The 25281-nt window shown below is 43.6% G+C and overlaps 1 protein-coding gene across 1 annotated transcript; it reads left to right on the top strand.

The window, feature by feature from the left end:
* Positions 1–316: 316 nt before the first annotated feature.
* On the top strand, positions 317–25031 carry LOC121538272 (beta-citrylglutamate synthase B). Its single transcript, XM_041846133.2, has 5 exons — positions 317–1202; positions 10789–11019; positions 16102–16188; positions 20619–20822; positions 22274–25031. Exons 1-5 carry the CDS (start codon positions 1040–1042, stop codon positions 22783–22785), a joined length of 1197 nt encoding a protein of 398 aa, XP_041702067.1. The 5' UTR covers positions 317–1039; the 3' UTR covers positions 22786–25031.
* Positions 25032–25281: the final 250 nt, after the last annotated feature.

Here is a 25281-nt window from a genome sequence, read left to right as displayed (position 1 = left end):
TGATGCGCAAACTCGTGGTACTAACTCCCCCCTCTGTGCTGTAGCTATGACATGCACTGAATCACAGCATCCGCGCGCCCACGTTGGCCACACCCCTGTGTTAATTAACGCATTCTCATTGGCTCACATGCCTTGCGAGCCTCCACAGCGTCAGCATCCTGATTGGACAGTAACACCGGTTGCACTCCGTTCTCGTCCGGCGCTCCGGATTTCACTTTAGAACCAATGAAATTGTATAAAATACGCAAACTCCGCCCATAGAGCTAAAACTATAGCGCCTACTCCTGCGACCCGTTGGTTTATAAACTGCGATTGGTCGATATGATGGCATAAACTCGATTATCATTGGCCATCTATTGTCCGGGAACGCGGAAAATTGAGTTGTAAACGAGGCGCGTGCTTGAAGAAAAACGCAGGACTGAAAACAAGCGTGCACCTTTTCAGCACCGATCCTCGTGGATAGCGGTACAGGTCCATTCCACCAATTAATCAGACCAGACAAGCGTGGGGATACGAGCAGCATCTGTTTCTTCGATAATCATAGAGCTACCACAATTTTGTTATTCAGCCAAGCGGCTGCCGTGTTCACTGGGTAGTAGCTGTTGAGTTCGATGAGCGGAGGATTCGAAGCAAAACGGCACAAGCTTTGTTTGCCCTAAGGGCTGCAAGTGCAAGGAGCAATAGCTAATACTGCTACCAGTATTGTTTTTAGAAGGGAAGAAACTGTGGTGCTCATTGTGATTCAGCGGGTTCTTGGATCGAAAGGGACCAGGAATAACGGCCTGCAAATGAAGGGAAGCAAGTGGAAATCGAGTAATTAATCGACCATTAAAAGAACAGCCGTAATCGTGGTGTTTGATTTTTTTAGCCACATTGCTTGTTCGTGTAGCTGCACTCTATTGTGTGAGCATCTTTGTATTATTCCCGTCACTCTCTGACCAGGATCCCGCGCTCTCGTTCGCCCGCCCGCCATCCACTCGGCCACAGCTGTGTGTATTCGCTACTATTTTCAATCGGCACGACACAGTTTGATATAAATATGTGTTCTCGGGTTTGGTTTGTGACCGACCGGCGTATCCACCAGGAGTATCCGCAAGTTCAGATCCTTCGGGCTCTGAAACAGCGATGCGCCGAGGAGGATGTTGAATTCCGCTCTCTTCTCATGGACCAAATCGTGCTCACCATCAGCGAGGGACAATTAGGCAAGTATCACTAGATTTGAAGTTGCACATCTACTACCGTAATACAATAGTCATCTAATTTTTTCAACTGTTTTGAATTGGGGTTTAATCGTGTATTGTTTTTGTCTATGGTGGGGTGTATTTCAGTGTAGTATTATATAGCCACTAGCGAGCCTAGCAGTAGCAGGTATTGTTCGGTACTGAAGCACACACACACAGCTTGCTAGCGCGAGCTGCTGGCTAGCTAGCTAACTGTGTGACGTGACCGCCTAAACCTTGGTAAAATTAGTTATATTGGATTTTTGGTTTTCTCTCGTCAATAGCTATTGAACCAAGCATGCAATGACTATTACAATTGTATATTCTGAATCAGGGAAGGATGGAAAACAATATTTTATTTTTTGAATAATAATAATAAAAAGTAAGTTTCAGATTTCAATCTTCAATAGCTCTTAAACAAAGCTTAACATTACTATGAAAATTATATATTATGTATCAAGGGAGGATGGAGAAAAATGTGTTGATGGTTCTCCATCCTCCCCTGATTCAGAATATACAATTTTCATAGTCATGACATGCTTGGTTCAATAGCTGTTGACGAGTGAACCGAATATAAAAGATCAAAACCGAATATCCAATATAAAACTAATTTTACCTAGGTATAGCTCCAACCCATTTTCCAGACAGCCCCAAATAGTCAGACGAAGATACTCCATGATGCCAAGGCAAAAAATTGCTACATCGAATAGCTACTTTATTATATGCGTAGCTGGAAAATATTGTCCACATTATGTAGCCGTATAATAATTAACAAGCTAGCTAACGGTATGCTATATAGTTGTTGTGAACAGCGCATCGCAATACAAAGAGTGGCCAGCTAGTAGCTAACGTTATTAGGTTATGGGCTATTCTTCATGGGCCAGCACAGCTATGCGCTACTCTAGCTTACATTAATTCAATGGAAGTATATAAGCTGTAGAAGAGGATGTAGTGCAATTTTAATTGATTTGATTTGTAATTAGCTAAGTGAAGTTTGTAGTGGGTTTAGCTAGCTAGATTGTTTCATTTTTAGCTTTTAGCTGTCTTCTCTTTCTGTCATACACTTGAGTCAACACTAGTACAACAATTGCTAATAAATAGGAGAAATTGGGTTTCTCACGAGGCACTTGCATGCAGGGACAACAGACACAGGCATCAGAACAGACTTGAGCGCTGGTGGGACAAGTACAACAATAGCTACTATAAGTTTATCACATATTAATATCCTTGGTTGCTTGATTTGAAGAACATGTGTTCCAAATTGTGGAATTTGGTAGTCATGCGTGAGCTTGGGTAAGGGGGTTGCATTTAGCTCAATGAGGTGGCAGGCTGTTTTATAGCACATCTTACATGATGGCATTGACTGGAGAGAGGGAGGGAGGGAGCAAGCTGACTCAGACCAGGAGGTGGGGATGGAGCTTGCTCTTTGACATGTGGCAGTAAGATTGGGAACAGCTTCTGAATCCAGAAGCCGCTTCCTCACGTGGGATGGAGCACGTAAGATCTAGAAACCAGTGTACTCTCCTCATCCTCCACGTAGGCTACATGTCGAATGTGCTACTCTACAATAGTTGAAAATACTTAGCTTACGAAATGACATGGCTTACAAAATGGTGGTAAAGTCAAAGCCAGTCAGACACCCACTTTAACAATGGCCTACTTAGTAGATAGCCTAGTCTTCAATGCTGAATAATCTGTGAGAAACTCAGGAGGAAGGGAGGGTAGGACTATTGGCCAAAGCCACAACTGGAGCACGGCTGTGTCCTGTGTGGGCTGCCCTCTTTTTTTCTCATAGGGAGTCATACATGCTCATGACATGACAGGCCTTACAATCCATTGTAACTGCATCATAGTGCATTAAGCCTATACCTGCAGTGCTATCTAATAAACAGTATGAAATGACAGCAGGCTTGAAATGGTTCAGTATGTATCAGCCCTGTAGTGTGTAAATAACTTTAGTAGCAACAGACCATGGGCAAAGTCCACTGTCATAGCCTGTTCCATGCAAAAGTGGTTAATTGATGCTCCATGTCCTCTGAACAGGCTATGTGCTAACTAGCTTGTCTGGATTATCAAAGATGGACCTTCACGTAAGAGGCCAAACCCAGTGGTCAGCCAAAGGAATCTCACATCCCATGATTCAGAGATACAGAGTTGTGCAAGAGGAACACATGTTACGAATCGACGCCGGATTCTTTGGCCTTCCACGTAGAGGCGACACAAACACACTTTTCACCGCTAGATGACAAATATAACACTTCCATAATATTATCGAAGGCAACAGGACACAGGATCTCTCGAGCTATGGCCAACTGAACACAGTGATTTTCCACCGCCGCCAGTCATATGATGTGAGACGCATCAGTAATAGACCAGGGGCTCAGTTCCCTATCTTTCCTTAATCATAATCTTGGCACCGGAACACTGAGGAAAGACACCCCATTGACGAACCATGCTCATCCATCAGTTTAAAGTTTTATTGTCACATGCACAGGATACAGCAGGTGTTAAACAGTACAGTGAAATGCTTACTTGTCAGTTCTTTCCAACAATGCAGAATAAAAGTAATAATATAGTTAATAAAAATAAGAAATACGAGAGAAGGAAACAGAAACACGAGAATGCAAGTTATATACAAGTCAGTGCCAGTACCATTATTACAATGTGCAGGGGTACTGGAGTGATTGAGGTTGGTATATACAGTGGGGTCCATAATTATTGGCACCCCTGATAAAGATGAGCAAAAAAGACTCTATAAAATCAAGAATACAAATACTGAGCTATGTTGTTTGTTTAAAATAATGGGGAAATTGTATTATTTTATACTAATAGAATTGCTCAGAGAAAGATCATTTGTTTAACAAGTAATTTAAAAAATCTCAAAGATATGGGTCAAAAGTATTGGCAACCTGTTTTCATAACGACACTGAGCCTTTTTCTAAAATGTTTTATGATATTGAAGAACACATTGGGAGGGATCTTAGACCATTCCTCCATACAGAATCCTTCCAGATCCTTGATATCCTTCATCTGCCCTCTTCAATTCTTCACAGGTTTTCAATGGGGTTCATGTCCAGAGACTGAGATGGCCATTGCAAAATGTTGATTTTGTGGTCAATTAACAATTTCTTTGTTGATTTTGATTAGTGCTTGGTGTTATTGTCTTGCTGGAAGATCCACTTGCGGCCAAGTGTCAGATTCCTGGAAGAGGTAACCAGGTTTTTGGCTAAAATATCCTGGCTAAGATGCCACTGACCTTAACAAGGGACCCAGGATCAGTGGAAGCAAAATAGCCCCGTAACATCAAAGACGTTGACTATAGCACCGGTTCCGATCCAAGTGCCAATGCCATTTATCAAACTCCAGGCGGTGCTATGGTCAGATGACATGAAAATAGAGCGCTTTGGCCACGCACACCAGTGGTGGGTTTGGCGTTGAAAAACTGAAGCATATGCAGAAAAGAACTCATACCTACATTAAAATATGGTGGTGCATCTTTGATGTAATGGGGCTATTTAGCTTCCACTGGGCCTTTGGCCCTTGTTAAAGAGTAACTATCATGAAAAAAAAGATGTAATAATTGATAAACAGATGTTTTCGACTTAGTTATAGTGAAACACTTAAATTCTGTTCTTAATTTTGACAGTTCGTTGCAAAAGTGATATATTTTGGTCTTTTAGTAGTAAATCTAGCTCTTTTTGCCCCTAGCGGTTCGACTCTGCCATTGAAATAGTGATGTAGAGGCAACTTGAGAATGTTCTTCTACGTCATCTCAAGGGAGGGGTTCGGTATGAAATACACTCCCTTCTAGATGTGCTGGGTGGTACCACCTCAAGGCTTACTATAAAAGCAGGTGACAGCTCGCCTTATTTGGCAATGGTCTTGGTAAGTGGAGTGTGGCAATAATATAAACTGAACAAAAATATAAACGCAACATGTAAAGTGTTGGTCCCATGTTTCATGAGCTGAAATAAAAGATCCCAGAAATGTTCAATACACACAAAAAGGTTATTTCTCTCAAATGTTGTGCACAAATTTGTTTACATCCCTGTTAGTGAGCATTTCTCCTTTACCAGGATAATCCATCCACCTGAAAGGTGTGGCATATCAAGAAGCTGATTAAACAGCATGATCATTACACAGGTGCACCTTGTGCTGGGGACAATAAAAGGCTGCTCTAAAATGTGCAGTTTTGTCACACAACACAATGCAACAGATGTCTCAAGTTTTGAGGGAGCGTGCATTTGGCATGCTGACTGCAGGAATGTCCACCAGAGCTGTTGCTAGAGAATGTAATGTTCATTTCTCTACCATAAGCCAACGTCGTTTTAGAGAATTTTGCAGTACGTCCAACCGGCCTCACAACCGCAGACCACGTGTAACCACGCCAGCCCAGGACCTCCACATCGGTCTTCTTCACCTGTGGGATCGTCTGAGACCAGCCACCTGGACAGTACTTTTGTGGGGAAAAGCTCATTCTGATTGGCTGGGCCTGTCTCCCCAGTGGGTGGGCCTATGCCCTCCCAGGCCCACCCATGGCTGCACTCCTGCACAGTAATATGAAATCCATAGATTAGGGCCTAATGAATTTATTTCAATTGACTGATTTCCTTATATGAACTGTAACTAAGTAAAATCGCTGAAATTGTTGCATGTTGTTTATAATTTTGTTCAGTATATTTTGCATGATGCTTGATTAGACTACTGACGTTACACAAAATTCAAACGGCAGTAAGGCATATTCCCGCATATGACCAAATTCAATGTTTTTGCTTACCGTTTCATACACATCTATGTGCTTTTACAAACAAAAAAACAAACATGTAGGCTATCAGGAATATGCATTTATATTAATCATACAAATAAATAGATGACAATGGTGGTCATGTCAACCTGTTGTCTTTTTTCCCCAACTGCAATGACTGGTGGTGCAGTCTGTTAAGACAGTTGGCTCATAGTTCAATGGTTGTGAGTTCTAATCCCACATGGGCAGATATCTTTTTTTCTTCTTCTTCAAATCCTTTATTTACAATATTCATCCCGTGCCTACACACTTCTAATTCTGAAAATTGAAAGCATACCTGTGAGAGGGGTCACCCTGGTAGTACAGTAGTTGTAGGTTTGATACAGTACCCAATACCAATCTGAGTTAATTTGACCATTAGAAAAAGAGCCACTGTAGCGAGCTGTGTCACGACAACTCATTTGCAAATTGGAGTGGGTCCAAGGTGTCTTGGATGATGGAGTTGATGTGTGCCATTGACCAGCCTTTCAAAGCACTTCATGATAAAAGATGTGAGTGCTACAGGGCGGTAGTCATTGTGGCAGGTTGCCTTAGAGTTTTTGAGAACAGGAAGGATGGTAGTCCGGTTGAAACATGTGGGGATTACAGACTGGACAAGGAGCGGTTGAAAACGTCTGTGAAGACGCCTGCCAGCTGGTCTGCACATTCCGTGATGACGCACCCTAGAATTCCGTCTGGCCCTGCGGCCTTACGTGTGTTAACTCGTTTAAAAGACTTAGGTCTACTCACGTTGGCTTCAGAGAGAGCGAGGTCCTCCGGAACAGCGGGGTGTATGTATATACTGAACAAAAATATAAACGCAACATGTAAAGTGTTGGTCCCATGTTTCATGAGCTGAAGTAAAAGATCACAGAAATGTTCCATATGCACAAAAAGCTTATTTCTCTCAAATGTTGTGCACAAATTTGTTTACATCCCTTTTAGTGAGCATTTCTCCTTTGCCAAGATAATCCATCCACCTGACTGGTGTGGCATATCAAGAAGCTGGTTAAACAGCATGGTTATAGAGCCTCCCGAGTGGCGCAGCGGTCTAAGGCACTGTATCGCAGTGCTAGAGGCGTCACTACAGATCCGGGTTCTCCCGGCTGCGACCAGGAGACCCATGAGGCGGCGCACAATTGGCCCAGCGTCGTCCGGGTTAGGGGAGGGTTTGGCCGGCTGGGATGTCCTTGTCCCATCGCGCTCTAGAGACTCCTTGTGGCAGCCGGGCGCATGCATGCTGGCTTCGGTCACCAGCTGTATGGCGTTTCCTCCGACACATTGGTGCGGCTGGCTTCCGGGTTAAACAAGCCGTGTGTCAAGAAGCAGTGCGGCTTGGCGGAGTCGTGTTTCGGACGACGCATGACTCTCGACCTTCGTCTCTCCCGAGTCCGTACAGGAGTTGCGGTGATGGGACAAAACTGTAACTACCAATTGGGGAGAAAAAGGGGTAAAAAGTACCACAAAAACAAAACAGCATGGTCATTACACAGGTGCAGCTTTGCTGGGCACAATAATAGGCCACTCTAAAATGTGCCGTTTTCTCACACAACACAATGCCACAGATGTCTCAAGTTTTGAGGGAGTGTGAAATTGGCATGCTTACTGCAGGAATGTCCACCAGAGCTGTTGTCAGAGAACTGAATGTAAATGTTTCTACCATAAACCGCCTCCAACGTCGTTTTAGAGAAATCCATTTAAATTGACTGATTTCCTTATATGAACTGTAACTCAGTAATCTTTGAAATTGTGCATTTTGCTTTTATATTTTTTCCCGGTGTAAATACCTCTGCTTTTGACAAGGTCGTTTTAGCTCAAACTAAAATCATTTAACCAAATGGGAGAAATAGGCATAGCTTAGGCTATTTCCCAGGACATTGTCAGCTGTAAGATGTTGTATTCAATGAAGGACACTTGCCTTGGAAATGGTAAAGAGCAAAGTGAGTAAACACCAAGTGGTCTGAAGGATATATATTTTTAGAAGTCAGTGTAGCATTTCACCTTTTGTTGTTAGCCTACGGCTGAAGTTGAATGGAGAATTCACTTGTCTCCCAATATAATGTCAGCATTACACAGGGATTGACATTAAGGGTTGCCCTATTGCCTGGGGCCATTGAACTGAGCAGTCGCGCAAGTTGATCTTGCTCTGAGGTTGCCCCATTGGGGAGGTGATTTTGTATTATTTTTTAAAAGTGAAAACAACCAAACTATAAAGAATTCCAGTAGCCTCCCACTGGGCACAAACGTCTATTCCACGTTGGTTCAACTTAATTTCATTGTAATGACGTGGAAACAACATTGATTCAACCAGTGTGTGCCCAGTGGGCTGAAACTGATCTTTGTGGTCCTCCCCATTAAGTGAAAGACAGAAAATGTATGGCAGTAGGGCAAGTTGAGCCTGCCCTGAGAATGTTTTGATAACAACCAAAATACAAAGAATTTCAGTACTGATCTTTCTAATTCATTCCCTATGTGTACGTGAAAGGCAGGCAGCAATATATGGCACCTAAATATGCGTCTAAATAACTAATGTGCATTTTCGGGCAACCAAAAACTACTCCTGACTTGCCCAATGGGCAAGTGCCGTTTAGACGTTAATGTGAAAATCCCAACTGGCACGGGTGTTTCTGTGTGTGTGTGTGTGTGTATATCCACTGCATTTTATGTGTGTGACTTTGTGTATCGCTGCATGTGTCTGTATTATCAGTAGACAAACCAGACCAGTGTCCAGTCCAGCCAGCCAGCCACCCTCTCCCCAGAGGAAGTGGTGCCCGCCTTGCAGGGGCTGCGTCCAGGGTTGGCAAGGCCCACCGAGCGTTGGCATGTGTCAGCCCAGCCGTATTGTGACGTCACGACAGAATGCACAGAATGCCAGAGCTGATGGGAGTCCCCCACTCAGCAGTTATGGAGCCAGTCAGTCCTGTCTGGCACAATGAAAATAACACACAGTTCAACGGCCTGTGAGGATGGAAGGCCCGGCCCACTGAAAGACGACTGACAGATCAGATGGTCGTAAACGTCATTTTTTCACTAGAAACTAGTAACACACTACTATGCCTGGATGGTCTTTCTGACAAGAGGACTAGAAGGTTTCTTTAACTTTTCTAAATGATCACATGGCTGGCTAACAGTACTATAAGTGCACCCACTCGCCCCAAATGAATGAACAGATTCATTGGGGTTTTCCATGTGCTCTGTGTAGTTCCCTTGGAAACCGAGACAAGTGATGTGGACACCGAATACTGTCTTGGCCGGGGTTCTTTAATACTTAATTGTAGCATGGCTTGCTCAACGGCTGCACAATCAAAAGTGTGAATGGGGAGAAAAGGGTGTGTTTATGCAGTGATGTGAATTATCCCCCGATTGAATACTGAGAATGAGGGGAGGGGTGACGGGCAGGGCTATTCCTCAACAAACGCTTTCCACTTCTCAGAGTCATCCCCGCCACACACTCACACACTTCTCCCCACCACACCTGCAGTCCTTTATGCATACATCTCCAGCCTTTTCCATTTTTCATTTCACTGACCATAGTTTGAACCAAAAATGACCTATATCCTTCCTTCTCTCTGTGCGCTCCTTTCAGCATCAGGAGGCAGTATTTGAGAAGCCCGTCACCTATTTGTTTGTGTGCCTCAGACAATGCGACCTCTGTCGATCCAGCGTTGACGCTGTCGCTTTGGTGAGTGGAGATCTTAAGATGGCTGAAAAGCAGGTCACAGTGGAGTGAAGAGTGCTGCGTCAGTGACAAGCCTCTCTCCTCCCTCCCTCCCTCCCTCCTCTCTTCCCCCGCTCCACCTCGTGTACCATCATCACCCCATCTGCCTCTCCTTATTGTTCTTCTTCCGGAATTAAAATGGCTGGTAGTAGGCCAAAATGGACTGTTAGTTGCCAGTTCAAATCTCACAGTGAGTAACTTCGGGCACAATAAAACGTTCAAACACGCAAACTATCAAATTATTATTTTACAATATGTTTGTACACAATCTATAGATAGGCTATGTCTTGTATACTTTCTCAAAAATGTGTTTGAGGATCATTCAGAGAATAGGTGCTGGTGGTGCCACTTGCGTGCATGATCGTTGAAATCTCGTATGTGTATTTAGGTTCAGTCTCCCCTATTTGTGCTGATACCTTCCTATATTGGGAGCATGCAATGAACTGTAAGCTGTATTAAGTACACTGCTGGGGATCGGTGCTCCTCCAGGGGCGACGAATCTTGGCCCTGGGGCCAGAGAAGTTGGCAGTGCCACTGGGGAGCATGTGGATGTGGGCAGGGTGTGATGTGGGTGAGCGATGCAGGCAGGACCCAGTCCAGATGATGCTATTACACCACTAGGCTACCCTACCTGGACCCACGCCTCTGTTACTCACAGCCAGCTCAGAGCTCGCGCATCCAGAGCAGCTCGATAATGACGAGCTGCGTAGACAAACACAGTAGTATCAGGCCTACGTTTGGTGCAGTGGGAACAGATTTATGGGTGTGGCCTGAATGTTCCAAACGGGCATGGGCTACTGTTCTGTGATACAGATAAAGCCAAGCCACTGTCGCTACCTGAGTTGCTCAGAAAAATGTTGATATCAATTAAATGTGTTGTTTCAGTTGGCATTCATGAGTGAAAGTGTAGCCTGCATTTCCGTATCTGTAGAAGATTGTGAAACCTGTCTATATGATCAATCATTGCCAAAGCTGTCTATATGAAACTATGTGAAATGTGACATTGGGAATATTTTAAGATAAGAGGCCTCTCTTTTGTGTCTCTCCCTCACTCCTTTCATCCACAGGTCTGCGGGTGGAGCAGGAGGTGGTGACGTCCTACCCTCAGGTGGCGGTGGTGCGGGTGCCCACCCCCTGGGTGCAGTCGGACAGCGACATCACGGTTCTGCGCCACCTGGAGAAGATGGGCTGCAGGCTGGTCAACCGGCCCCAGGCCATCCTCAATTGCGTCAATAAGTTCTGGACCTTCCAGGAGCTGGCCGGCCACGGGGTCCCCCTCCCGGACACCTTCTCCTACGGTGAGCTCAGAAGCTTGGTCATATTATTTCTGATTCCTGAGTTTAGAAAACCCATAATCCCTTGACTTTTTATGTTGTGTTGATTACATCCTTGATAATAATGATTTGCTGAAATGTATTTCTGTAACTGAAATTGGATAACTACACTGAACAAAAACATAAACGCAACATGTAAAGTGTTGGTCACGTTTCGTGAGCTGAAATAAAAGCATAAGCACAAAAAGCTTATTTCTCTAAAATGTTGTGTACAAATCTGTTTACATTTCTCCTTTGCCAAGATAATCCATCCACCTGACAGGTGTGCCATATCAAGAAGCTGATTAAACAGCATGATCATTACACAGGTGCACCTTGTGCTGGGGACAATAAAAGGCCTCTCTAAAATGTACAGTTTTGTCACACAACACAATGCCACAGATGTCTCAAGTTTTGAGGGAGTGTGCAATTAGCATGCTGGCTGCAGGAATGTCCACCAGAGCTGTTGCCAGATAATTGAATGTTAATTTATCTACCATAAACTGCCTCGAACATCATTTTAGAGAATTTGGCAATACATCCAACTGTCCTCAGACCGCAGACTACATGTATGGCGCCGTGTGGGCGAGCAGTTTACTGATGTCAACGTTGTGAACAGAGTGCCCCATGGTGGCAGTGGGGTTATGGTATGGGCAGGCATATGCTACGGACAACAAACACAATTGCATTTTATCAATGGCCATTTGAATGCACAGAGACACCGTGACGAGATCCTGTGGCCCATTTATCGTGCCATTCATCCGCCGCCATCACCTCATGTTTCAGCATGATAATGCACGGCCCCATGTCGCAAGGATCTGTACACAATTTCTGGAAGCTGAAAATGTCCCAGTTCTTCCATGGACAGCATATTCACCAGATAAAGTGCATTCGGAAAGTATTCAGACCCCTTGACTTTTTCCACATTTTGTTATTTTACAGCCTTATTCTAAAATTGATTAAATCGTTTTTTTCCCTCATCAAAACAGGTTTTTACACATTTACACAAAAAACAGAATTATCACATTTACATAAGTATTCAGACCCTTTACACAGTACTTTCATTGAAGCACCTTTGGCAGCGATTACAGCCACGACTCTTCTTGGGTGTGACGCTACAAGATTGGCACACCTGTATTTGGGGAGTTTCTCCCATTCTTCTCTGCAGATCCTATCAAGCTCTGTCAGGTTGGATGGGGAGCGTCACTGCACAGCTATTTTCAGGTCTCTTCAGAGATGTTCGATCGGGTTCAAGTCGGGCTCTGGCTGGGCCACTCAAGGACATTCAGAGACTTGTCCCGAAGCCACTCCTGCATTGTCTTGGCTGTGTGCTTAGGGTTGTAGTCCTGTTGGAAGGTGAACCTTCGCCCCACTCTGAGGTCTTGAGCACTCTGGATCAGGTTTTCATCAAGGATCTCTCTGTACTTTGCTCCGTTAATCTTTCCCTCGATCCTGACTAGTCTCCCAGTCCCTGCCACTGAAAAACATCCCCACAGCATGATGTTGCCACCACCATGCTTCACCGTAGGGATGGTGCCAGGTTTCCTCCAGACGTGACGCTTGGCATTCAGACCAAAAGTTAAATCTTGGTTTCATCAGACCAGAGAATCTTGTTTCTCATGGTCTGAGAGTCCTTTAGGTGCCTTTTGGCAAACTCCAAGCGGGCTGTCATGTGCCTTTTACTAAGGAGTGGCTTCCGTCTGGCCATTCTACCATAAAGGCCTGATTGGTGGAGTGCTGCAGAGATGGTTGTCCTTCTGGAATGTTCTCCCATCTCCATAGAGGAATTCTGGAACTCTGTCAGAGTGACCATCGGGTTCTTGGTCACCTCCCTGACCAAGGTCCTTCTCCCCCGATTGCTCAGTTTGGCTGGGCAGCCAGCTCTGGGAAGATTCTTGGTGGTTACAAACTTCTTCCATTTAAGAATGATGGAGGCCACTGTGTTCTTGGGGACCTTCAATGCTGCAGGAATGTTTTGGTACCCTTCCCCAGATCTGTGCCTCGACACAATCCTGTCTCGGAGCTCTACGGACAATTCCTTTGATCTCATGGCTTGGTTTTTGCTCTGACATGCACTGTCAACTGTGGGACCTTATATAGACAGGTGTGTTCCTTTCCAAATCATGTCCAATCAATTGAATTTACCACAGGTGGACTCCAAATAAGTTGTAGAAACATCTCAAGAATGATAAATGGAAACAGGATGCACCTGAGCTCAATTCTGAGTCTCTTAGCAAAGGGTCTGAATACTTATGGAAATAAGGTATTTCTGTTTTTTATTTGTAATAAAAATAAACTGTTTTCGCTTTGTCATTATGGGTTATTGTGTGTAGATTGGAGTGATTTTTTTAAACTCTATTTTAGAATAAGGCTGTAACGTAACAAAATGTGGAAAAAGGGAAGGGGTCTGAGTACTTTCCGAATGCACTGTATGTCACCCATTGAGCATGTTTGGGATGCTCTGGATTGATGAGTATGACAGCGTGTTCCAGTTCCCGCCAATATCCAGCAACTTCGTACAGCGCTGCATGAGGCAAATGGTGGTCACACCAAATACTGACTGGTTTTCTGATCCACGCCCCTACCTTTTTTTTAAAGGAATCTGGGACCAACAGATGCATATCCCTATTCCCAGTCATCTAAAATCCATAGATTAGGGCCTAATGAATTTAGTTCAATTTACTGATTTTCCTTATATGAACTGTAACTCAGTAAAATCTTTGAAATTGTTGCATGTTGCGTTTTATATTTTTGTTCAGTATATTTAGTTATGTACAGTTAATTAGCTACCGCACCACTCCTTTCTGTTTCTGGCTATCAATGCAGGGGCAGGAAATCAACAGGTACAGTATCTTTGTTCAAGTCAGTACCCACCCACACTTAAGACAGCTTGTATTTAATTACAATACCACTAATAAAAAAGTCAGTAACCAACAACACAGAAGAAAATATATAATTACAGAGGAGTAAGGAGTCGACTCAAGGAATCTTAGACAGTTTGTCCAAGTTCAGTTGTTTAATTAATCGCGATGGAAGGGTTGCGCTTCAACCAACACCATGCAAGTTTGAGGTTTTTACATGGCTTTTATACTGTCACATAATGCACTTCTGATTGGTCGGTACAGAACTACCCATACTTCAAATATGGCATTAACATGAGGTTAACAGAGAGCTGAAAATAAATGGTTCAAACGGGTCAACAACTCAAGTTTACCCTCCAGGAGAATGTGTCTTGGTCAGCAACCTTACTGCCCAGAATAGGCAGAGCTCTCTTTCAGAAGAATTCCTCAGCGGAGTGGCCCTTTCTCGCACAGACATCTGACCACAAGTGAAGGGTTAAAACACACACACATTATCTGACACACACAGTACTTGAGATCTCTATATGGATATATATTGGACTATAATAACTAAGGATATATTGCTCCAAATCTCGATCTACAACATTATCACAGATGAAATGTCCTTACACTATACTGCAGATTGTACATAAAGCGGAAAATCAAAGCACGGCTGCTCTCTTTGTTCTTGGAGTGAGGGCAGTGATAATGAATTGGGTGCATCCTTGTATCGGAGATATGCCTTGCAGAGAATGATTAGCCAAGCAAGCTTTTTAAATGCACTTGAGTTGGTCTGAGTGTAGATGTAGTCTAGACATAGTCATGACAAGCGGATCTACAATCAGGATTAACCTAAAAAGTCAGCTGATAGTTGCCCTTCAGAATCAAAACAGAAAGAGCATCCCCTCTATCATCATCCCTTTCTCCAACACCAATAGTCTGTGTCATTTTGGGGTATTTGTCACATTTTCCATGGAATTTCTTCCTTCTTTACGTTGGACAAAGCAGGATGTGGAAGAATACAGGCAGGCAACGGGGCCTGTACGCCCTAAGCCAAAACCACACACTCGCTGTGTTTTTGTTTTGTTGTAAGACTACACCAAAGCTGACAGACACTGTGTATTTTGATATTTGTTTTGCCACTGCAAAAATCGAATGCCGTGTGTTTTGGTGAGGGCAGCAGGGATAATCCCGAATAGCACTCAGACTACAGAGGCCAGGCGGTGCAGGGAAGCTGGAGCGCTTATGTAATGCGCCCCTCCACCCTCATGACTGAAAATAAAAGAGACCTCCCCCTGCCCCTCCCCTCCTCTGGCTCTCCCCCAGCCGCAGCAGCCAGTAACATGGTAGAACTGAGCTTGAAATGTTATGTGCTGCTCTCTCTCTCTCTTTCTGTCTCCGTCTCCCATTCTCACAGCAGTGTGGACGTGTGCTTTTTGAAAAAGGCATGTGCGGGGCAGCTCACATCTGGTTCTCTTTTAAAACGGCAGACCAGAGACAGAGAGCACAGAAAAAATCTAAATGATCCTGTGTTTCCTTCTTGCTCAAATTTCAGTGTTCAATATTCCAAACAGTTCAGTCCCAGACAGAGCAAACTGAAGCAGAGCTCTCTCTCTCTCCAGATGACGTTTAAATGTCAACAATGTTCTTAATGGTCAATTGTATTAGAAGTATTATCAGATATAGTCATATGAAAAGTCAGAGACGTTAAAATGGCCGAGTATTAACACAGAATGACATACCCACAGCAATCCTCATCCAATGGCAATCATTCCTTATCAGCCATGAGTCATCTTTAAGGCCCAATCCATTCTGAGGGACTCCCAGCATCCCTTGTTTGATGAATTTATGTTGCTTCCCTCAGAGGGCAGATACAGGCTCTCCAAGTTTTAAAACGAATAGGTCTAAAATCTCCTTCATGCCAGCTGCTATCAGCTTTCTCAATAAGCTCTAGTAGTACTGTTAGTGGTATATTAGTACAGTTTTGGTGTATATTATTGTAATGTGTTCAATGTGTTTTTACTATGTGCTGCAAAATCAATTGCCACCCTGTGATAATAAAGACTACACTACTCTACTCCTTGCTTCACAAGTCACAACATGGTTTCTATAGCAACAACCCCCAGTTCTCACAGTCAAATGACTGAGGTACACAGAGGGTTAATAGAGAGGGTTTGATCATTGGACAAATTGTAACGTGTGTGTGTGTGTCTTGTGTGTTTCATAGGAGGACATGAGAACTTCCGCAAGATGATCGACGAGGCGGAACCACTGGGCTACCCCGTGGTGGTGAAGAACACTCGTGGTCACAGAGGTCAGTCTGACTGCGACCATCCCTCCCCTCACCTCTCTCATTGCTGTCTCTTTACAGCCCAGGCCTCTGGGTTTATGCAAACATGTCTCTCGAATCCTCTTCCACCATTATATGCGTCATGGCCAATGGCACCTCGGTTCACCTATATAAGGAATTCAACAAAGGGGTGCTAATTGATTGAGGAAAGCACCAAGTATGAATCTTTGACAGCTTATTTAAACCCATATTTATCACGTTCCCTTTCGTTTTCATATTTTCCCCTCATTTATAGTAGGATTGCCAGAGACCTTTTTTAGAACCCTACAATTTTGGAAAGAGATTGTTCTCGGGCTATTCCACAGAGCCTTACCGGCCCATCAACCTATCTATTCATAGTCATTGACACTTTAGTTGGTCTCTCAGTTTGTCGTCCATTGTCTGTATGGATAATAGACTTTGGGTAGCGACAGGGCATAGACTATCAAGACAGGGCATTGTTAAGGAAAGTGACCATTGGTGGATATCAGCCAATGAGCCATTTCTTGAGCATTTAACATGACTTAAGATCCAGCTACCTAGCCAATAGCAATGCCAACAGGGGCAGAGTCGTTCCTTCTTTTCTCACATGTAAAGCTAAGTGGTCCTCTTTGTTGAGTGTAGACTCTACATTTAATTTGGTTGGCTGGTTGACACTGGTTTTTAGTGGGTGTCCACACTCTATCTCTCATTGGACAGCTGTCTTGCCCCTGTTCCATGGGGCCTTGCTATGTCCTGTTGTTTGATCTCAGCCATGAGGTATCATGGCTATCATTCTGTGTCGTCTGCATACTGTAAGCAACGCAACCTATTAGAATATCTCTACACACACCCCACCACACTCACATGCGCCTCTCATGGGTCTCCCTCTCTGGTCCCTTAGTCAACGCTGACCTGTGTTGGGGTCAGAGGACATGCCACTGAGCACGAGGACAGAGTCTGCACTAATTAAAATGGGCCCTGGCATTTTTGCTAGCCAGTGCGAGAGGCATTCTGCTCTCCCCACCATGGCTTCTCAGTTAGTGTCCTGAGTGTCTCGAAAGATTACTCAATTTCAATTGTTACATGGCAGTCCAGGTGAGAGGTGTCAGCATTCACACTATCACTGTCAGCTTCAGAAAAATACTGAAAGTACGTACACTGTGTTCAGAAAGTATTCACACCCCTTGACTATTTCCACATTTTGTTGTTACAGCCTGAATTTAAAATGGATTAAAATACCTACACAATGTCAAAGTGGAATTACAGTGGGGGAAAAAAGTATTTAGTCAGCCACCAATTGTGCAAGTTCTCCCACTTAAAAAGATGAGAGAGGCCTGTAATTTTCATCATAGGTACACGTCACCTATGACAGACAAATTGAGAAAAAAAATTCCTGAAAATCACATTGTAGGATTTTTAATGAATTTATTTGCAAATTATGGTGGAAAATAAGTATTTGGTCACCTACAAACAACCAAGATTTATGGCTCTCACAGACCTGTAACTTCTTCTTTAAGAGGCTCCTCTGTCCTCCACTCGTTACCTGTATTAATGGCACCTGTTTGAACTTGTTATCAGTATAAAAGACACCTGTCCACAACCTCAAACAGTCACACTCCAAACTCCACTATGGCCAAGACCAAAGAGCTGTCAAAGGACACCAGAAACAGAATTGTAGACCTGCACCAGGCTGGGAAGACTGAATCTGCAATAGGTAAGCAGCTTGGTTTGAAGAAATCAACAGTGGGAGCAATTATTAGGAAATGGAAGACATACAAGACCACTGATAATCTCCCTCGATCTGGGGCTCCACGCAAGATCTCACCCCGTGGGGTCAAAATGATCACAAGAACGGTGAGCAAAAATCCCAGAACCACACGGGGGGACCTAGTGAATGACCTGCAGAGAGCTGGGACCAAAGTAACAAAGCCTACCATCAGTAACACACTACGCCGCCAGGGACTCATATCCTGCAGTGCCAGACATGTCCCCCTGCTTAAGCCAGTACATGTCCAGGCCCGTCTGAAGTTTGCTAGAGTGCATTTGGATGATCCAGAAGAGGATTGGGAGAATGTCATATGGTCAGATGAAACCAAAATATAACTTTTTGGTAAAAACTCAACTCGTCGTGTTTGGAGGACAAAGAATGCTGAGTTGCATCCAAAGAACACCATACCTACTGTGAAGCATGGGGGTGGAAACATCATGCTTTGGGGCTGTTTTTCTGCTAAGGGACCAGGACTACTGATCCGTGTAAAGGAAAGAATGAATGGGGCCATGTATCGTGAGATTTTGAGTGAAAACCTCCTTCCATCAGCAAGGGCATTGAAGATGAAATGTGGCTGGGTCTTTCAGCATGACAATGATCCCAAACACACCGCCCGGGCAATGAAGGAGTGGCTTCGTAAGAAGCATTTCAAGGTCCTGGAGTGGCCTAGCCAGTCTCCAGATCTCAACCCCATAGAAAATCTTTGGAGGGAGTTGAAAGTCCGTGTTGCCCAGCAACAGCCCCAAAACATCACTGCTCTAGGGGAGATCTGCATGGAGGAATGGGCCAAAATACCAGCAACAGTGTGTGAAAACCTTGTGAAGACTTACAGAAAACGTTTGACCTGTGTCATTGCCAACAAAGGGTATATAACAAAGTATTAAGAAACTTTTGTTATTGACCAAATACTTATTTTCCACCATAATATGCAAATAAATTCATAAAAAATCCTACAATGTGTTTTTCTGGATTTCTTTTTCTCATTTTGTCTGTCATAGTTGACGTGTACCTATGATGACAATTACAGGCCTCTCTCATCTTTTTAAGTGGGAGAACTTGCACAATTGGTGGCTGACTAAATACTTTTTTTCCCCACTGTATGTTTTTCTACATTTTTACAAATTTATTAAAAATTAAATGCTGAAATGTCTTGAGTCAATAAGTATTCAGCCCCTTTGTTATGGCAAGCCTAAATAAGTTCAGGAGTAAAAATCTGCTTAACAAGTCACATAATAAGTTGCAAGGACTCACTCTGTAATAATAGTGTTTAACATGATTTTTGAATGACTATCTCATCTCTGTACCCCACACATACAATTATCTGTAAGGTCCCTCAGTCGAGCAGTGAATTTCAAACACTGATTCAACCACAAAAGACCAGGGATGTTTTCCCATGCCTCGCAAAGAAGGGATGGGTAAAAAAAAATAAAGCAGACATTGAATATCCCTTTGAGCATGGTGAAGTTATTAATTAAACTTTGGATGGTGTATCAATACACCCAGTCACTACAAAGATACAGGCGTCCTTCCTAACTCAGTACCCGGAGAGGAAGGAAACCGTTCAGGAGTTTCACCATGAGGCCAATGGTGACTTTAAAACAGTGACAGAGTTTAATGGCTGGGATAAACAACATTGTAGTTGCTCAAAAATAATAACCTAATTGAAAAGTGAAAAGAAGGAAGCCTGTATAACAAATCACTAAAGTAATATAGCAAAAATGTATGTCCTGAATACAAAGTGTTATGTTTGGAGCATATCGAATGCAACACATTATTGAGTACCACTCTCCATATTTTCAAGCATAGTGGTGGCTGCATCATGTTATGGGTATGCTTGTAATTGTTAAGGACTGGGGAGCTAAAACCTGGTTCAGTCTGCTTTCCACCAGACACTGGGATATGAATTCATCTCAGCAGGACAATAACCTAAAACACAAGGTCAAATCTACACTGGAGTTGCTTTCCAAGAACACAGTGAATATTCCTGAGTGGCCAAGTTACATTTTTGACTTAAATCTGCTTGAAAATGTATGGCAAGACCTGAAAATGTCTGTCAAGCAATGATCAACAACCAATTTGACAGCTTGAAGAATTTTGAAAAGAATAATGGGCAAATGTTGCGCAATACAGGTGACAATCCAGAAATACTCACAACTGTAATCGCTGCCTGTGATTCTAACATGTATTGACTCAGGGTGTTGAATACTTATCTAATCAAGTGTTTTTATTGTATTTTTTTTTGTGCAAATGATAGAATTTTTCTTCCACTTTGACATTACAGGGTATTTTGTGTAGATCGTTGACAAAAAATGACATTTAAATCTATTTTAATCCCACTTTTTAACACAACAAAATGTGGAAAAGGTCAAGGGGTGTGAATACTTTCTGAAGGCACTGTATGTAGAGTATTACATGGTCAGGAGGGCAATGGTCACGTTAATGAATGATGACTTTTGTGACTGAAAACCCTTGCTCACTTTCTCTCTCATTCTGTTTAACTCGATCATTGTCCAGGCCATTAACTATAAATAGCCTAATGTTTCTTTTTCTTTTTAAAGCATCTTTGAGATTCTTGACATGTAATGAAAAGTGCTAAATAAATTTAATGTATCATTCTTTCTCCCTACCCTCCACTCCTCAACATCCCCCCACCGCTCTCTCACAGGAAAGGCAGTGTTCCTGGCCAGGGACAAGCACCACCTGGCTGACCTGAGCCACCTGATTCGCCACGACGCTCCCTACCTCTTCCAGGAGTACGTGAAAGAGTCGCACGGCCGTGACGTCCGGGTGGTGCTGGTGGGCGGCCGCGTCATCGGCTCCATGCTGCGCTGCTCCACTGATGGACGCATGCAGAGCAACTGCTCCCTGGGTGAGTGATGCTGGACAGAGGAGAGAAGGATGTAAAAAATATATATATATATTATTCAGCCACTCTTGGACAATGGAAGTTTATTTTTTATGGTTCTTTATTAAAACGAACACGGCATGTAGCCTTCATCAGGGTTTTACAGACAGAAAATAAAGGAGGCTGATGTGATGCTGGACAGGCAGGTCCCCTAGGGCTGACAGTTGTCACTACGGTGTCTGGACAGGCACCCACTGGTCGGCCCTCTGCAATGTTTGTCTCCAGTGACTAGGTCTATAGACTGGTTATCGCTAGAGAAACCCAAGGTCAGAGTCAAATCTTTTTTTTTTTTATGGAGTTCTAATCTCTCGTGGACAGATAAAACGGCAATAATCTGTCAAGGCTCACGTAGAATTATGTGATTACGAGCAGGAGTAGTTCCTGGTTTTGGGTTTTCGTCGCTGATTATTTGGACGCGAAGGCGGTGCTTAAACTGGTGCAGAGATTTTCAAGCCTGTGTGCGTTTGATAAACGGTTTCCACTAGATTCCACAGCCACAAAGTCAAAATTGTCAGAGATTCCGTTTTCAACGGAGGAGACTTAGCTTAAACACAGAACATTTGAAACTTTCTAACCAGAATTTTACATCTGGGTACCCGAGATTAATGGAGTTCCATAAAACAAATGTTGCTTTGTTGTTATGTTATTTTCAATTAATGAGAATTTCTTTAGTTGGCTAAGAATCATATTTTTTTACTCCCGCTGAACATGCTGAACATGCTATTTCCATTAGTTTTGTTTATTTTGTTGTTCACAAGAGGATTCCAATGGATTTTGAAGGGTCATAGTTTGTCTATGTTAGGAAACCACACCAGATCATAGGGGACAGCGAGAGGAGCAGTGCACTTGAATTTGGCCACAGAAGGACAATATAGTTAGTTGTCTTGAACGTGACTTTGCTGTTGATGACAGACTACGCTTGTCATAACGTCTGCAGTTTTAGGCTAGCCAACACACTCATGTCTTGTGACATTTTGGGGTCATCAGTCATCAATTGTTCCACAGTTATATGACAAGTGTCACATGATGTTTATAACAAGATTTGGTTTGTCTTACGCAAGCATAGATTCTCGGTTGCTCCGGCTGGTTCATATAGTAGATGATGTATGTGTTTGTCCATCCTATTACTATCTATTTCTCTAAAAGAAATACTAATAATTCCACATTTCACAAGAAATAGTTGTCCTGAGAGTTGGTCACTGTTTTCTCTGTCCTTCTATCCTTCCTCGGCATAGAGGCCTCAGAGAATGTGAATAATGTGAATGTAAGGCACACAGTCCACAGTGAACAGTCCACAGTGAACAGTCCACAGTCCACAGTGAACAGTCCACTGTCCACAGATAGCGGTGACTGGCGAGTGTGTGTGTGTGGTGACTGATGTCCCTATATTTCAATTGTGCCCTTCTCTCCTGCAGGCGGCGTGGGGATGATGTGCCCGCTGAGCGAGCAGGGCAAGCAGCTGGCGGTGCAGGTGTCCAACATCCTGGGCATGGACGTGTGCGGCATCGACCTGCTGCAGCTCAACGATGGCTCGTTTGTGGTGTGCGAGGCCAACGCCAACGTGGGCTTCATCGCCTTCGACCAGGCGTGCGGCATGGACGTGGCGGGCATCGTGGCCGACCATGCCCTCTCGCTGCTGCCCAGCCGCCTCACGCGCAAGATGTCGCTGCTCTCGGTGGTGTCCAGCGCCAGCGAGACAAGCAGCGAGCCCGAGGTGTGCCCGGCAGTCAGCAGCGTGCTGCCCGAGGCCGTGTGCAACATGAGCGTGGGCTCTACTTCTAGCGAGAGCGATCCAGAGCTGGCCGATACCACCCCGCAGCCCCCGAGCCGCCAAGCTGGCCCCAGCCCGGTGCTACCCAACCTCCCCGACCCGGCCTACAACTTCAACACCCTCCTTGCCAACGAGATCAAATTATTGACTGAGTGAGCTGGACACAGCCAAGGCGCACACTCACACACTCACACACACTCAAACATACAGACACACACACACTTACAAACACACACCTGAACATTTGGCGGTGGACATTCCTGTTACAGAGCACAAACACAAACTCCTATACACGTTACACAGGCAGGATGTTACATGCAAAAGCATGAGTTGAACAAACAAAAATGTAATGAAAAATGCCATGACCACATAAACTGACATTACGAACAGACGTAGACGCACGCACCTTCTCATACTAACTCCCCCCATAAACACATAGAGATCTGAGGCTGCTCCCCTGACTCTTCTCCCCCACTGCGAACAACCCAGTTAGTTTACAACCGCAGTTGGTGGCAGAAGTGGGATCCAGAAGGTTAGCTGAATTACTGAATCTTTTTGTTTTCAATTGTTTTGTGAGGGTGAGTTGAGCAAGAGTGTTTTTTTGGGAGAACCCTAAAGAGCGTTACATACACCAGCACATAGTCAACGGAAATCTGTCATCCTATTGAGCGAACACACACTACAAAACTGTATATTGGAGAATGAGATTGATGCGTGGTCGTCGTTGTAGATCAACCACTGAAGACGTAGCCAGGCTTGATTTACTGGTGGTGAAATGAAATGTTTTGCATGTGATTTTCTCCATGACTGGGAGAGGGGTACGCACACAGAGGACTAGATAGACTGCCCACCAGCTCCATGTAGCACAGGACAGACAGAGTACACTGTCACAGGGACTATTAAGTGCAGATTGGGGCCAGTTCCATTTTCTACCTCAGTTAATTCTGGAAATGGGATGATTTGAAAATCATAAAATAAAAATCGTCATCACATTCATTTGCATTAAATTCATGAATTGTCTGGAATCAAAATGGAACTTACCCCTCAACACTGATAAGGAGCCCCTAAACACTGGATCTATGGTCTGACTTCCCTTCCCCCAACTCTTAATTGAAGATGTTAGAAAATATTACAGATTATTAGAATTACAAAACTGACCTAGGACCATTGCCTAAGGGCACCTTGTATAGTAACAGCACTACACGATACCCTCTCAAGAGAATGCATCTAGAAACACATAAGCGTAGGTCAAGCACAATTGACCCGAAATCGAGCACTACAGTCACTCGGTTTTCAATTTCATGTTTTTAGGGGCTTGTTTTTATTAGCTTTTTTGAGCTTTTTACAAGAACAATAGTCAAACGGTGACTCTTCTTATGAGACACCGTTTCTTTTTCTTAATTTGAAAGTTCTCGGGAAGAAAGTTGGCTCCGTCTAGGAACAGTGAGGAAGCTGTCACTACACCTACAAGAATAATATACCTCAAAACAGAACTTCTCACTGCCATAGAATAAACTACTTTGAGTCATACATATCAGCCAGCATCCTTGTGGTTTCAAGTGAGCCTTGACTTACAAGCTTTGATCCCTCCATAGGACGTAGATATAGTCAAGTAAATTGTTTGTAAATAATAATTTTAGAAGCGTTCATGCATACTAGTCTCTGGCTGATAGGAAAACCCTAGGGGCTGAAATAACTGTCAACTTTCTCAACTTAAACATTTTGGTAAGCTATTGTGTACAACAGATTGGTTTGTGCAGAACATGCAACGTAAAAAATTAAGTTTTAACAAAGAACATGCGTGCTAACGCTTCTGTGGATTTGGCTAAATGTGGTTAATCAGCCCAATGTTTTGGCCGATGACGAATTACTGTTTATTCTTCTCAAGTGAGCTAAACTTCATAAACATGTTGTACAAATAAAATGCAAAACAATACTTTCTTTTTTTACAGTGTGTTTGATAGAATGTTACCGTTTCATTCCTCAAAAGGAAAACTTCTCCAGGGATATATGTGGCCTAGAGCTTCTCTCTTGAGCTGTTGGTTAATTGCGGTAAATCTTCTACCACTCAGCCTTAAAAAAAGACCTATCCACTACGTATCAACTCTGGGGCATCCGCCATCAACCAAAAACCATTCGCAGTAATCATCCAAAGCACAAGCCACCCTACTTTGTGCCACTTAGTGACTAGCCATTAGTGTTGAGGCCCATAACCCATATGTAGAAGGCTTCTATGTCAAACAGTTGACTCTCAAACATAACTCAGGGAAGCAGCCTTGATCTCATACCCACTCCCAAGGCATGTGACATATCCATCCTAGCTACAGATCTGCCTAAAATGTGTATTGATGACAAACAAAAAAATAAATGTTAAACTATTAAAAAATGTGGTGTACCATGAAGGTTAACGTGCACTTTTTTTCCTTGCTTGTTTTATAATGTTCAGTGTTTTTTCCTCTAATTAATTTATGGTATTTTTTAAGGGAAAAGGTGGTTTGTGTGCACTAATCTTGTCTCAAATAAAGTGAGGCCGTTGTGAAGCTTGATTTTTGTGGGGGCGATTTACTAACGGTCTGGAATCTAACAGGGGTCTGAGGCAGTAATCACAAGCGTGCCAAATGCGAACGCGGCAAAGAATTTGTGACTTTTTGG

This window comes from Coregonus clupeaformis, chromosome 24 (genome assembly GCF_020615455.1).
Source record: "Coregonus clupeaformis isolate EN_2021a chromosome 24, ASM2061545v1, whole genome shotgun sequence".
NCBI lineage: Eukaryota > Metazoa > Chordata > Actinopteri > Salmoniformes > Salmonidae > Coregonus > Coregonus clupeaformis.
This window is presented reverse-complemented; position numbering and strand designations above follow the sequence as displayed.

Excerpts from the sequence above, each read along its gene's own strand:
- LOC121538272 (XM_041846133.2), top strand. The coding sequence starts at position 1,040 with ATGTGTTCTCGGGTTTGGTTTGTGACCGACCGGCGTATCCACCAGGAG. Across the intron at positions 1,203-10,788 it reads CATCAGCGAGGGACAATTAG|GTCTGCGGGTGGAGCAGGAG; the intron begins GCAAGTATCACT and ends TTTCATCCACAG. Across the intron at positions 20,823-22,273 it reads GCAGAGCAACTGCTCCCTGG|GCGGCGTGGGGATGATGTGC; the intron begins GTGAGTGATGCT and ends TCTCTCCTGCAG.